The sequence below is a fragment of the Lepidochelys kempii genome, chromosome 3, assembly GCF_965140265.1.
Source record: "Lepidochelys kempii isolate rLepKem1 chromosome 3, rLepKem1.hap2, whole genome shotgun sequence".
Classification (NCBI taxonomy): domain Eukaryota; kingdom Metazoa; phylum Chordata; order Testudines; family Cheloniidae; genus Lepidochelys; species Lepidochelys kempii.
In genome coordinates this window covers 4,473,814-4,486,721 of record NC_133258.1, presented here as the reverse complement: position 1 = coordinate 4,486,721, position 12,908 = coordinate 4,473,814, and the positions used below count along the sequence as shown (strand labels likewise).

Below are 12,908 nucleotides of genomic sequence, written 5' to 3'. Positions count from 1 at the left end.
TATAAAGGCAGCAAAGCAGCCAGTCAGTGGCACAGGAGTGAGCAAACAGAACAGAAGACAGGGGAGTTCGAGTGGGAGTTTATAAGGGGAGCTTGCGGGAGGTAGTGTTTGGTGTTTGTTTGTTTTTTGTTTCCACCTGACAGAACCTTAAGCAGGAAGGTTATGACAGATACAAAGGCAGCAGTGGTAGTGACCCAAGGAATGGAAGAGACAAAGAAGATGACTGGATGTGGAAGCTGCAGGTTGTACATTATCCTGGAGCGGGTACCTGAAAAGAGCTTCATTTGCATGAAATGCCACCATAGAGCTGGTGGAAGAGAAGATCCAAGGCTTGGAGATGCAAGTGGAAACTAAGTTGAATTTCAAAGGGTATTCGAGTGGATGATAGAGAGAAGGTGAGAGGAAGCTAAAGGGAAAAGTCAAGACTCTCAGATGCAAGCTGGACTGGAGAACTGTGAGGGTAGGCTGCTGGGTGAAGAAAGTGGCCAGAGGAAGCATGTTCCTACAAGAACCAGGCAGAGGAAAGACTGGCTAGTGAAGGGAAAATAGAGCTCAGGAACAGATTTGCTGAGCTGGAGAATGAAGAAGGGGCACAGCAGGCAGTAACAGAAGGTGAGAGGGCAAGGAAGAAGAGAAGAGTGGCTAGCCCTAAAAGCAGAGGGGAAGAGTCAATAGAGAGAGCCTCTATCCTCCTGGGGATGACTTGCAGAAGATTGCAAGAGAGAACAAAAGACAAGAGGACTTGCAGCCAGAAAAAAGGCTGGAGAATCGCACCACCTCCAAGATGAGGCAGATCCATCTGATTGGGGGCTCCTTACTAAGAAGAACAGACAGGTTTGTCACCAGAGCTGATCCGGAGAAAAGAAGGGTGTGCTGTCTGATGGGCGCTAAGATATGGGCTGGGCTGGATTTACAATTTACGCGCCCCTAGGCACAGAATCTTCAGCACCCCCTCCTGCATCCCCATCTTGCCCCGCCTGGAGCCCCCCTCCTGCATCCCCATGTGGCCCTGCCTGGAGCCCTCCAGAAGCCCTCTGTGGCCTGCTCTGCCTCCTAACCTGGCTCCAGAAAGGCTGCTGTGACTTGAGGAAAAAATGCCCCCACCACCTGCCTGCCAGCTGTTTGCTGCCACTCACAAAACCAGTCAGCTCGAGCCAGCTCAGGCTGATCTGGCACCACAGCGGCCTCTGGAAAATTCTGCCTCCCTCGGACAAGACTTCTGCACATGTTGCAAATGGCTAAGGGGAGGAAGCACGATGTGAGACAAGCAGCATGTGGGGCATCTCAGCAGGGGGCAGGGCAGATCAGGAGGCTCTCTCCCTCCCGAGCAACTGATTAAAACTGGTTGGCGCAACTGTTGGCGCAACTGATTAAAAGTGCTTTAAACGAGGAACTTGGGGGAGGGGGTTGGGAGATGCTCATGTAATCTCCACGCCTGATTCTAATATTGACCAGGAGGAAAACCAAGAAAGACAGAATACAGCAGTAGGTAGGAGAATGGACATTAACAGGAAAGATACTGCCAATACCTGTGAAGGTAACAGACGGGCGATACTGGCAGTAGAATGATTGTACCCAATTGGGTGAGGAATCTGGGCAAAGCCAACCAACAACAGTTAAGATGTTTGTACACCAATGCAAAGATCCTGAGGAACAACACGGAGTAGCTAGAACTACGGGTGCAGGAAGTGAAATCAGACACTATAGGGATATCAGAAACATGGTGGAATAGTAGTCACAACTGGAATACAGGTATTGAAGGGTACGTGCTGTTCAGAAAAGACAGAACTAAAGGTAAAGGTGGTGGAGCAGCATTGTATTTTAATGATGAGGCAGACTGTAAAGAAATTAGGAGTGATGGAATGGATAAAACAGAGTCTGTTTTGGGTCAAAATCACTTTGAGGAAGAAAGCTACCAGAGGCTCTACTGGGTTAGCGCTGGGGATCTGCTACAGACCCCAGAATCTGATTTTGATCTGGATAGAGACCTCTTTAATGTTTTTTGTGAAATAAATACTACTGGGAATTGTGTGATTATGGGAGACTTTAACTTCCCAGATATAGATTAGAGGACAAGTGCTAGTAATAGTTGGGCCCAGATTTTCCTGGATGTGATGGCTGACAGATTTCTTCGCCAAAGAGTCACCGAACCCACAAGAGGGTGATGCCATTTTAGATTTTGGTATTAGTGTGTAGTGAGAACCTCACAGAAGAGTGAAGAACTGAAGGATCTAAATGTGGAGGAGGCTTGGGATTACTTTAAATCAAAGTTGCAGAAGCTACTTGAAGCCTGGATCCCAAGCAAGGGGGGAAATTTGTAGGGAAGCATTACCAGACCAAGCTGGATGAACAAGTATCTCAGACAGGTGATGAAGAGAAAGCAGAAAGCCTACAAAGAATGGAAGATGGGAAGGATCAGCAAGGAAAGCTACCTCTTGGAGGTCAGAAAGTGTAGAGAAAAAGTGAGAACTGCCCAAAGCCAAGCAGAGTTGGACCTTGCAAAGGGAATTAATACCGATAGTAAAAGGTTCTGTAGCCATATAAACAAAAAGAAAACAAGGAAAGAAGGAGGACCACTAAACATGGAGGATGGGTGGAGATCAAAGATAATCTAAATATGGCCTAACACCTAAACAAATACTTTGCCTGAGTTTTTACTAAGGCAAATGAGGAGCTCAGGGGTAGTAACAGGGTGGCTAATGGAAATGTGGTAATTTCTGCTGTACTTCCTTATCCTCATCTGAGATGGAAGTCAAACTAAACAGCTTCATGGGACTAAATCAGAGGGCTTGGATAATCTCCATCCAAGTATACTGAAGGAATTGGCACATGAAATCACAAGCCCAATAGCAAGGATTTTTAATGAATCTGGAAAACTCGGAGTATTACCCTATGACTGGAGGACTGCTAATATAGTACCTGTGTCATAAATATAAAGGGAAGGGTAACAACCTTTATGTATGCAGTAACATAAAATCCCTCCTGGCCAGAAGTACAGAATCCCTTTACCTGTAAGGGGTTAAGAACCTCAAATCACCTGGTTGGCATCTGACCAAAATACACCAATAGGACCAATAAGGAAAGAACATACTTTCAAATCTGGGAGGGAGGGAAGAGGTTTTGTTTGTGCTCTTTTTTTTGGTTCCCTCTCTGGATAGAGAGAGAGAGACCAAGCAGGTAAGCCATCTCTTGAAAAGATACCTGAAATGATACATATAAAATTACAGAAATTGTGAGTAAAGGCAAGGAAATGTGTTAGATTATCTTTTGTTTTAGCTTGTGAATTTTTCCTATGCTAAGAGGGAGATTTATTCCTGTTTTTTGTAACTTTGAACCTAAGCCTAGAGGGGAATCCACTGTGTTTTAAATCTTTTTATTTACCCTGTAAAGTTACCTTCCATTCTGATTTTGAAGGTGTGAGTCTTTTACTTTTTTTAAAAAATAAAATTCTTCTTTTAAGAACCTGATTGATTTTCAGTGTGCTAAAAACCCAGGGGTTTGGTCTGTGCTCACTTTGTAACCAATTGGTTAGTATATTATTCTCAAGCCGCCCCAGGAAAGGGGGTGAAGGGATTGGGGGAATATTTTGGGGAAACAGGGACTCCAAGTGGCCCTTTTTCCTGGATTTTTGTCTAAATCACTTGGTGGTGGCAGAAATACTGTACAAGGACAAGGAAAGGATTTGTGCCTTGGGGAAGGTTTAATCTAAGCTGGTAGAAATGAGTTTAGGGGGTCTTTCGTGTGGGTCCCCACATCTGTACCCCAGAGTTCAGAGTGGGGAGGGAACCCTGACAACCTGTTTTTAAGAAAGGGGGGGAAAGAGATCTGAAAAACTACAGCCCTGTTAGTTTGACCTCAGTTGTATGCAAGGTCTTAGAACAAAAGAAAGAGAAAGTAGTTAAGGACATAGTGGTAAACAGAAATTGGAATAAAATGCAACAGAGGTTTTCAGAAGGTAGATCGTGCCAGACCAGCCTGATCTCTTTCTTTAAGAAAACAAGTGATTTTTTTAGACAAAGGAAATGCAGTGGATCTAATCTCCCTGGATTTCAGAAAGGCATCTGATAAATTCCACATGGGAAATTAGATAAATTGGAGAAGATGGGGATTAATATGAGAATTGAGATGTGTATAAGGAACTGGTTAAAGGGTAGACTATGACATGTCATACTGAAAGGTGAACTGTGAGTCTGGAGGGAGATTGCTGGTGGAGTTCCTCAGGGATTGGTCTTGAGAACCATCTTATTTAACATTTTTATTCATGACCTTGGCACAAAAAGTGGGAGTGCTCTAATAAAATTTGCAGATGACATAAAGTTAGGAGGTATTGACAATACAGAGTGGGACCAGAATATCATATTAGATCTGGACAATCTTTGAAAACTGGAGTAATAGAAATGGGATGAAATTTCATCGTACAAGGTTATGCACTTAGGAACTAACAAGAATTTTTGCTATAAGCTGGGAACTTATCAGTTGGAAGCAACAGAGGAGGAGAAAGACCTGAGTGTATTGGTGGATCACAGGATGACTATGAGCACCCAATGTGATGTGGCCATGAAAAAGGCTAATGTGATTCTCGGATGCATCAGGCGAGGTATTTCCAGTAGCGATAAGGAAGTATTAATACCATTATACAAGGCACTGGTGAGAGCTCATCTGGAATACTGTGTGCAATTCTGGTCTCCCATATTTAAGAATGATGAATTCAAACTGGAATAGGTGCAGAGAGGGAATACTAAGATGACCCAAAGAATGGAAAATCTACTTTATGAGAGGAGACTCAAAGAGCTTGGCTTGTTTAGCCTAACCAAATGAAGGCTGAGGGGAGATATGATTGCTCTCTATAAATACATCAGGGGGATAAACACCAGGGAGGGAGAGGAGTTATTTAAGTTAAGGGCCAGTGTTGACACAAGAACAAATGGATATAAACTGGCCATCAACAAATTCAGGCTTGAAATTTGATGAAGGTTTCTAACCATCAGAGGAGTGAAGTTCTGGAACGGCATCCCAAGGGGAGCCATGGGGGGCAAAAACCTAATTGGCTTCAAGACTGAACTTGATAAATTATGGAGGGGATGGTTTGATAAGATGGCCTACAATGGCATGTAGTTGATCTTTGACTGCTAGTAGCAAATATCCCCAATGGTGGTGATGGGACACTAGATGGGGAGGGCTCTGAAGTACTACACGGAATTCTTTCTGAGGTGTCTAACTGGTGTGTCTTGCTGAAATGCTCAGTGTCCAATGGACCGCCATATTTGGGGTCGGAAAGGAATTCTTTCCCCGGTCAGATTGGCAGAGAGCCTTGGGTTTTTTGCCTTCCTCTGCAGCATGGGGCATGGATCACTTAGAGGTTTAAACTAGTGTAAATGGTGGTGTCATAAATATAAAGGGATGGGTAAACACCTTTAAATCCCTCCTGGCCAGAGGAAAAACCCTTTCACCTGTAAAGGGTTAAGAAGCTAAGACAACCTCGCTGGCACCTGACCAAAATGACCAATGAGGAGACAAGATACTTTCAAAGCTGGAGGGGGGGGGGAGACAAAGGGTTCTCTGTGTCTGTGTGTTGCTTTTGCCGGGACCAGAGCAGGAATGCAGGTCAGAACTCCTGTAAAAAGTCAGTAAGCAATCTAGTTAGATATGCATTAGATTCTGTTTTGGTTAAATGGCTGATAAAATAAGTTGTGCTGAATAGAATGTATATTCAGGTTTTTGTGTCTTTTTGTAACTTAAGGTTTAGCCTAGAGGGATTCTCTATGTTTTGAATCTGATTACCATGTAAGGTATTTACCATCCTGATTTTACAGAGGTGATTCTTTTACTTTTTCTTTAATTAAAATTCTTCTTTTAAGAACCTGATTGCTTTTTCATTGTTCTTAAGATCCAAGGGTTTGGGTCTGTGTTCACCTATGCAAATTGGTGAGGATTTTTATCAAGCCTTCCCCAGGAAAGGGGGTGTAGGGCTTGGGGGGATTTTGGGGGAAAAGACATTTCCAAGTGGGCTCTTTCCCTGTTATATTTGTTAGATGCTTGGTGGTGGCAGCAATAAAGTCCAGGGACAAAAGGTAAAATAGTCTGTACCTTGGGGAACTTTTAACCTAAGCTGGTAAAAATAAGCTTAGGGGGTTTTTCATGCAGGTCCCCACATCTGTACCCTAGAGTTCAGAGTGGGGAAGGAACCTTGACAGGTGGATTCTCTGTAACTTGAAGTCTTGAAATCACGATTTGAGGACTCCAGGAACTCAGCCAGAGCTTCTGGGTCTATCACAGGAGTGAGCGGGTGAGGTTCTGTGGCCTGCAATTTGCAGGAGGTCAGACTAGATGACCATGATGGTCCCTTCAGGCCTTAAAGTCTTAGTCTGTAAGATCTGCCTCTTGGCTCACTGTTGGACTCCTGACCACAGCTCTGACCCATACTCTGAATCCTGGCCTCTAACCATCCCTGCTCTGACCACTAGGCATGACTGTCCAAGCTCCAGTCATGACACATTATTATGGCTGTAGACGAGACGATCAGCCCTGACTCTCCTCTCTTGTCCACCATTTATAATTGTTATGGTAGGGCCTCAGAACCCCAGTGACAGATCCTGGCTCCTATTGTGCTAGGCACTATGCGGACATGTTAAGAAGAAGACAGACCCTGCTCACAGTCTGGGCGTCAGACAAATGCTGGTGATGGATAGGAAGATGAGTAACAAAATTAAATGGGGTTAGCAAAAAGCAGAAGTATCAGATGCCACTAGCATAGGCCAGGCCTGAGGGGGTGCTGTCTAGGTCCCAGCAGAGCTGGGTTTAAGGAGGGATTTCAGGAGAATAAGGTGACACCTTGACAAATTTTGCAGCTCCATTGATTTCAGCGGGCCTGCTCCCACCTGCCATTCACATTTTCGTTAATTGCACTGTACCTAAGTAACTTAGGAAAATGCAACCCTGTGCACATTTGGGGTTTAAGTGGCTTTGGATAGTGGCACGTAAGGAAGTGAATAAAGCTCCGTGGCTTCAATCCATCCCCGGTGCCCAAAAGGAGAAGGGCTCAGCCCAGTTAGGTGAGAGGAAAGTGATCAGGAACAGTCAGCATGGTTTCAGAGTAACAGCCGTGTTAGTCTGTATTTGCAAAAAGAAAAGGAGTACTTGTGGAGTCTCTAAGGTGCCACAAGTACTCCTTTTCAGTCAGCATGGATTCACCAAGGGCAAGTCATGCCTGACTAATCTAATTGCCTTCTATGACGAGATAACTGGTTCTGTGGATGAAGGGAAAGCAGTGGATGTGTTGTTCCTTGACTTTAATAAAGCTTTTGACATGGTCTCCCACAGTATTCTTGTCAGCAAGGTAAAGAAGTATGAGCTGGATGAATGCACTATAAGGTGGTTAGAAAGTTGGCTAGATTGTCGGGCTCAACGGGTAGTGATCAATGGCTCCATGTCTAGTTGGCAGCCAGTATCAAGCGGAGTGCCCCAGGGGTCGGTCCTGGGGCCAGTTTTGTTCAATATCTTCATAAATGATCTGGAGGATGGTGTGGATTGCACCCTCAGCAAGTTTGCAGACGACACTAAACTGGAAGGAGTGGTAGATACACTGGAGGGTAGGGATAGGATACAGAGGGACCTAGACAAATTGGAGGACTGGGCCAAAAGAAATCTGATGAGGTTCAACAAGGACAAGTGCAGAGTCCTGCACTTAGGATGGAAGAATCCAATGCACCGCTACAGACTAGGGACCGACTGGCTAGGCAGCAGTTCTGCAGAGAAAGACCTAGGGGTTACAATGGACAAGAAGCTGGATATGAGTCAACAGTGTGCCCTTGTTGCCAAGAAGGCCAATGGCATTTTGGGCTGTATAAGTAGGGGCATTGCCAGCAGATCGAGGGACGTGATCGTTCCCCTCTATTAGACATTGGTGAGGCCTCATCTGGAGTACTGTGTCCAGCTTTGGGCCCCACATTACAAGAAGGATGTGGAAAAACTGGAGAGAGTCCAGCAGAGGGCAACAAAAATGATTAGGGGACTGGAACACATGACTTATGAGGAGAGGCTGAGGGAACTGGGATTGTTTAGCCTACAGAAGAGAAGAATGAGGGGGGATTTGATAGCTGCTTTCAACTACCTGAAAGGGGGTTCCAAAGAGGATGGATCTAAACTATTCTCAGTGGTAGCTGATGACAGGACAAGAAGTAATGGTCTCAAGTTACAGTGCGGGAGATTTAGGTTGGATATGAGGAAAAACTTTTTCACTAGGAGGGTGGTGAAACACTGGAATGCGTTACCTAGGGAGGTGGTGGAATCTCCTTCCTTAGAAGTTTTTAAGGTCAGGCTTGACAAAGCCCTGGCTGGGATGATTTAATTGGGGATCAGTCCTGCTTTGAGCAGGGGGTGGGACTAGATGACCTCCTGAGGTCCCTTCCAATCCTGATAGTCTATGATTCTATGATTCAGTAGTTGAGGCAGTGGAGGTGTGGCTGCTGCAGAGCTGGGGAGGTCAAAGTGTTTAACCCAGCTGCTATAGAAAGGTGTGTTTGGATTTTCACTCCTTCCCAGAGAATTAAACTGTTAAGATCACATCCTCAGCCTGGACAAGGTTGGTGTAAAGGGCACTTAAAACTGCTCTCACCTAGGGGACTCTCCCAACTATTCCAGCTTTACACCATCGGCTGCCCCTAGCCCTAGCGAAGAGGGTGATCTGGAGCTGAGCGGAGGGAGAGAGGGAGTGTGATAGGCACCTGTGTGCACTGGATTCAAGTGATCCTGAGCTGACAGAACAGTTCTCAGGGGATCAGTCCAGGTGATATTAGACTAGCCCTGTGGCTGCTCTAGCTTATGCCAGAGTCAGCATGGCACCTGGCCAGCTGTGGGATTGGAGGGGGGGGATATAGATGTCTTAGAGCCACCTTTGTTTCTCCTCCTACCTCCCCACTCAGCTGTGTCGAGCCCATTTGTCTTTTTAATGATTCATATTTTATTATCCAACTAGGATCCAAAAGGGAACCAGAGCCTCGCTGAAACCCTGCCTTGACATGTTCAAAGACTCGGTGCAGGAGAAAATCTGCGAGGTTGGGAAGAAGAGCCCAGTGACCAGTGACCACTGCAAGCTCAACTTCTTCATTGAGGAAGTAAGTTGAGGTTAAGATAAGAGTGAGTGCTCTGCCCTGCCAGCCAGCACATCTGGGGTAAGGCTCATCCTGCTATCCTGCCCCTCTGCTTGGCAGGGCCGAGGAGGGCTGCAGGATGGGGATAACAATGGGAGAGTAACAATGGTTGATGGGGACTCTCAGGGAGTCTCTGTGAGATTGGCTCTGTGATGAACTCTGCCTTCTGACCCACTGATAAGAGACATGAACAGCTGTATGTTGTAGCCAACACACAGTGTGTAGCATTTATTACCTGGCATCCATGCAGGGCCAGACTCTCAGGTGCAGCAGAGCAGTGTTTAGAACAGGACCCAAGAGGGTGGGGGGAAGAAATCACTTTGACTCCAGGACTGGTTTGGCCCTGGTATAACTTAGAGCAGTGGTTCTCAATGCCGGTCCACCGCTTATTCAGGGAAAGTCCAAGGCGGGCCGGGCCGGTTTCTTTACTTGCCGCGTCCGCAGGTTCAGCCAATCGCGGCTCCCACTGGCCGCGGTTCGCCGCTCCAGGCCAATGGGGGCTGTGGGAAGGGCAGTCAGCGCATCCCTCGGCCCACGCGGCTTCCCGCAGCCCCCAGGTGGGAAACTCAGCAGAGACTCAAATTCTGCGCCCCCAACCAGGAAATCTTCAAGAGCCACAGGAGTAATGAAGTTAGTTAGAAGGCACCAGGTGCTCTTTAGCCTTTAAGCTGGGAAAAGGTATGTGGAGCTCACAGGCTGTTTGTTTTCACATATTTGTATCTAAAACTCTGGCCTTAAGAATCCCACACCTGCATATTCCACCTTGATTCTGGGTCTAACCAATAAGCAAAGCACCTCCCCACCCCGAAATCCCTGATCAGGTCTCCTCTTCCAAACCGTTTATTCAGATCGTTTTTACAAATGAGGGATTGAAAAGATAATGGCAAATGCTTTAAATTGATTCACACAGACAAACGTCATCCTGAGGACCCTGGAAAGAGAGATCCTTAAGAAGAAAATGGCTGTCTACGAGTCCCTTCCGCTATCCATCCAGAGTGACCTAAAGCCTTACTATGAAGGTAGGACCCTTTTGCTGGGTGACCCTGAATTTTGTGGTGTTTGTTCTCTGGCATCAAGCCGTGAGGAAGTAGTGATGATGATGAACTACTTTAACTTTATCCTCCAAACTGGAAAAATGCCTGATGAAGGGAGAAGATATAGAATCATAGAATATCAGGGTTGGAAGGGACCTCAGGAGGTCATCTAGTCCAACCCCCTGCTCAAAGCAGGGCCAATCCCCAACTAAATCATCCCAGCCAGGGCTTTGTCAAGCCTGACCTTAAAAAACTCTAAGGAAGGAGATTCCACCACCTCCCTAGGTAACGCATTCCAGTGTTTCACCACCCTCATAGTGAAAAAGTTTTTCCTAATATCCAACATAAACCTCCCTCACTGCAACTTGCGACCATTACTCCTCGTTCTGTCATCTGCTACCACTGAGAACCGTCTAGATCCATCCTCTTTGGAACGCCCTTTCAGGTAGTTGAAAACAGCTATCAAATACCCCCCTCATTCTTCTCTTCCGCAGACTAAACAATCCCAGTTCCCTCAGCCTTTCCTCATAAGTCATGTGTTCCAGTCCCCTAATCATTTTTGTTGCCCTCCGCTGGACACTTTCCAATTTTTCCACATCCTTCTTGTAGTGTGGGGCCCAAAACTGGACACGGTATTCCAGATAAGGCCTCACCAATGTTGAATAGAGGGGAACGATCACGTCCCTTGATCTGCTGGCAATGCCCCTACTTATACAGCCCAAAATGCCATTGGCCTTCTTGGCAACAAGGGCACACTGTTGACTCATATCCAGCTTCCTGTCCGCTGTAACCCCTAGGTCCTTTTCTGCAGAACTGCTGCTTAGCCACTTGGTCCCTAGTCTGTAGCGGTGCATGGGATTCTTCCATCCTAAGTGCAGGACTCTGCACTTGTCTTTGTTGAACCTCATCAGATTTCTTTTGGCCCAGTCCTCCAATTTGTCTAGGGCCCTCTGTATCCTATCCCTACCCTCCAGCGTATCTACCTCTCCTCCCAGTTTAGTGTCATCTGCAAACCTGTTGAGGGTGCAATCCACACCATCCTCCAGATCATTAAGGAAGATATTGAACAAAACCAGCCCCAGGACCGACCCCTGGGGCACTCCGCTTGATACTGGCTGCCAACTAGACATGGAGCCATTGATCACTACCCATTGAGCCTGACAATTTAGCCAGCTTTCTATCCACCTTATAGTCCATTCATCCAGCCCATACTTCTTTAACTTGCTGACAAGAATACTGTGGGAGACCGTGTCAAAAGCTTTGCTAAAGTCAAGGAATAACATGTCCACTGCTTTCCCCTTATCCACAGAGCCAGTTATCTCGTCATAGAAGGCAATCAGATTAGTCTGGGTTGCCTCCCTCATTCAGTAAGGGGTCCATGCTTTCCTTGACTTTCTTCTTATTGCTAACATACCTGAAGAAACCCTTCTTGTTACTCTTAACATCTCTTCCTAGCTGCAACTCCAAGTGAGATTTGGCCTTCCTTATTTCACTCCTGCATGCCTGAGCAATATCTTTATACTCCTCCCTGGTCATTTGTCCAATCTTTCACTTCTTGTAAGCTTCTTTTTTGTGTTTAAGATCAGCAAGAATTTCACTGTTAAGCCAATCTGGTCGCCTGCCATATTTACTATTCTTTCTACACATCGGGATGGTTTGTCCCTGCTCCTGGACTCCTTTCCCCCTCATGTTATTCTCCCAGGAGATCCTGCCCATCAGTTCCCTGAGGGAGTCAAAGTCTTATTTTCTGAAGTCCAGAGTCTGTATTCTGCTGCTCTCTTTTTTCCCTTGTGTCAGGATCCTGAACTCGACCTCCAGCACTTGCACCAGGAAATTATCCTCTACACTTTCCAAAAACTTCCTGGACTATCTGTGCACCGCTGTATTGCTCTCCCAGCAGATATCGGGGTGATTGAAGTCACCCATGAGAACTATGGCATGCGATCTAGTAACTTCCGTTAGTTGCCGGAAGAAAGTCTCGTCCACCTCATCCCCCTGGTCCGGTGGTCTATAACAGACTCCCACCATGACATCACCCTTGGTGCTCACACTTCTAAACTTAATCCAGAGACTCTCAGGTTTTTCTGCAGTTTCATACCGGAGCTCTGAGCAGTCATACTGCTTCCTTACCTACCATTGCAACTCCCCCACCTTTTCTGCCCTGCCTCTCCTTCCTGAACTGTTTATATCCATCCATGACAGTACTCCAGTCATGCGAGTTATCCCACCAAGTCTCTGTTATTCCACTCACATCATAATTCCTTGGCTGTGCCAGGACTTCCAGTTCTCCCTGCTTGTTTCCCAGGCTTCTTGCATTTGTGTACAGGCACTTGAGATAACTCGCTGATCGTCCCTCTTTCTCAGTATGAGGCAGGAGCCCTCCCTTCTCACGCTCTCCTGCTTCTGCTTCCTCCTGGTATACCACGTCCCACTTACCTCAGGGCTTTGGTCTCCTTCCCCTGGTGAACCTAGTTTAAAGCCCTCCTCACTAGGTTAGCCAGCCTGATTGCAAAGAAGCTCTTCCCTATCTTTGTTAGGTGGAGCCTGTCTCTGCCTAGCACTCCTTCTTGGAACACCATCCTATGGTTAAAGAATCCAAAGCCTTCTCTCCCACACCACCTGTGTAGCCATTAGTTGACTTCCACAATTTGACCGTCGCTACCGGGGCCTTTTCCTTACACAGGGAGGATGGACAAGAACACCACTTGCGCCTCAAACTCCTTTA

The 12,908-nt window shown here is 46.3% G+C and overlaps 1 protein-coding gene across 1 annotated transcript in view; it reads left to right on the top strand.

The window, feature by feature from the left end:
- Positions 1–12,908, top strand: part of NUGGC (nuclear GTPase, germinal center associated) — a 92,589-nt gene that overhangs the window by 55,194 nt on the left and 24,487 nt on the right. The window contains exons 16-17 of the mRNA XM_073335534.1: positions 8,975–9,113; positions 10,060–10,168. Coding sequence (XP_073191635.1) covers positions 8,975–9,113; positions 10,060–10,168 — 248 coding nt within the window. The remainder of the gene's footprint in view (positions 1–8,974; positions 9,114–10,059; positions 10,169–12,908) is intronic.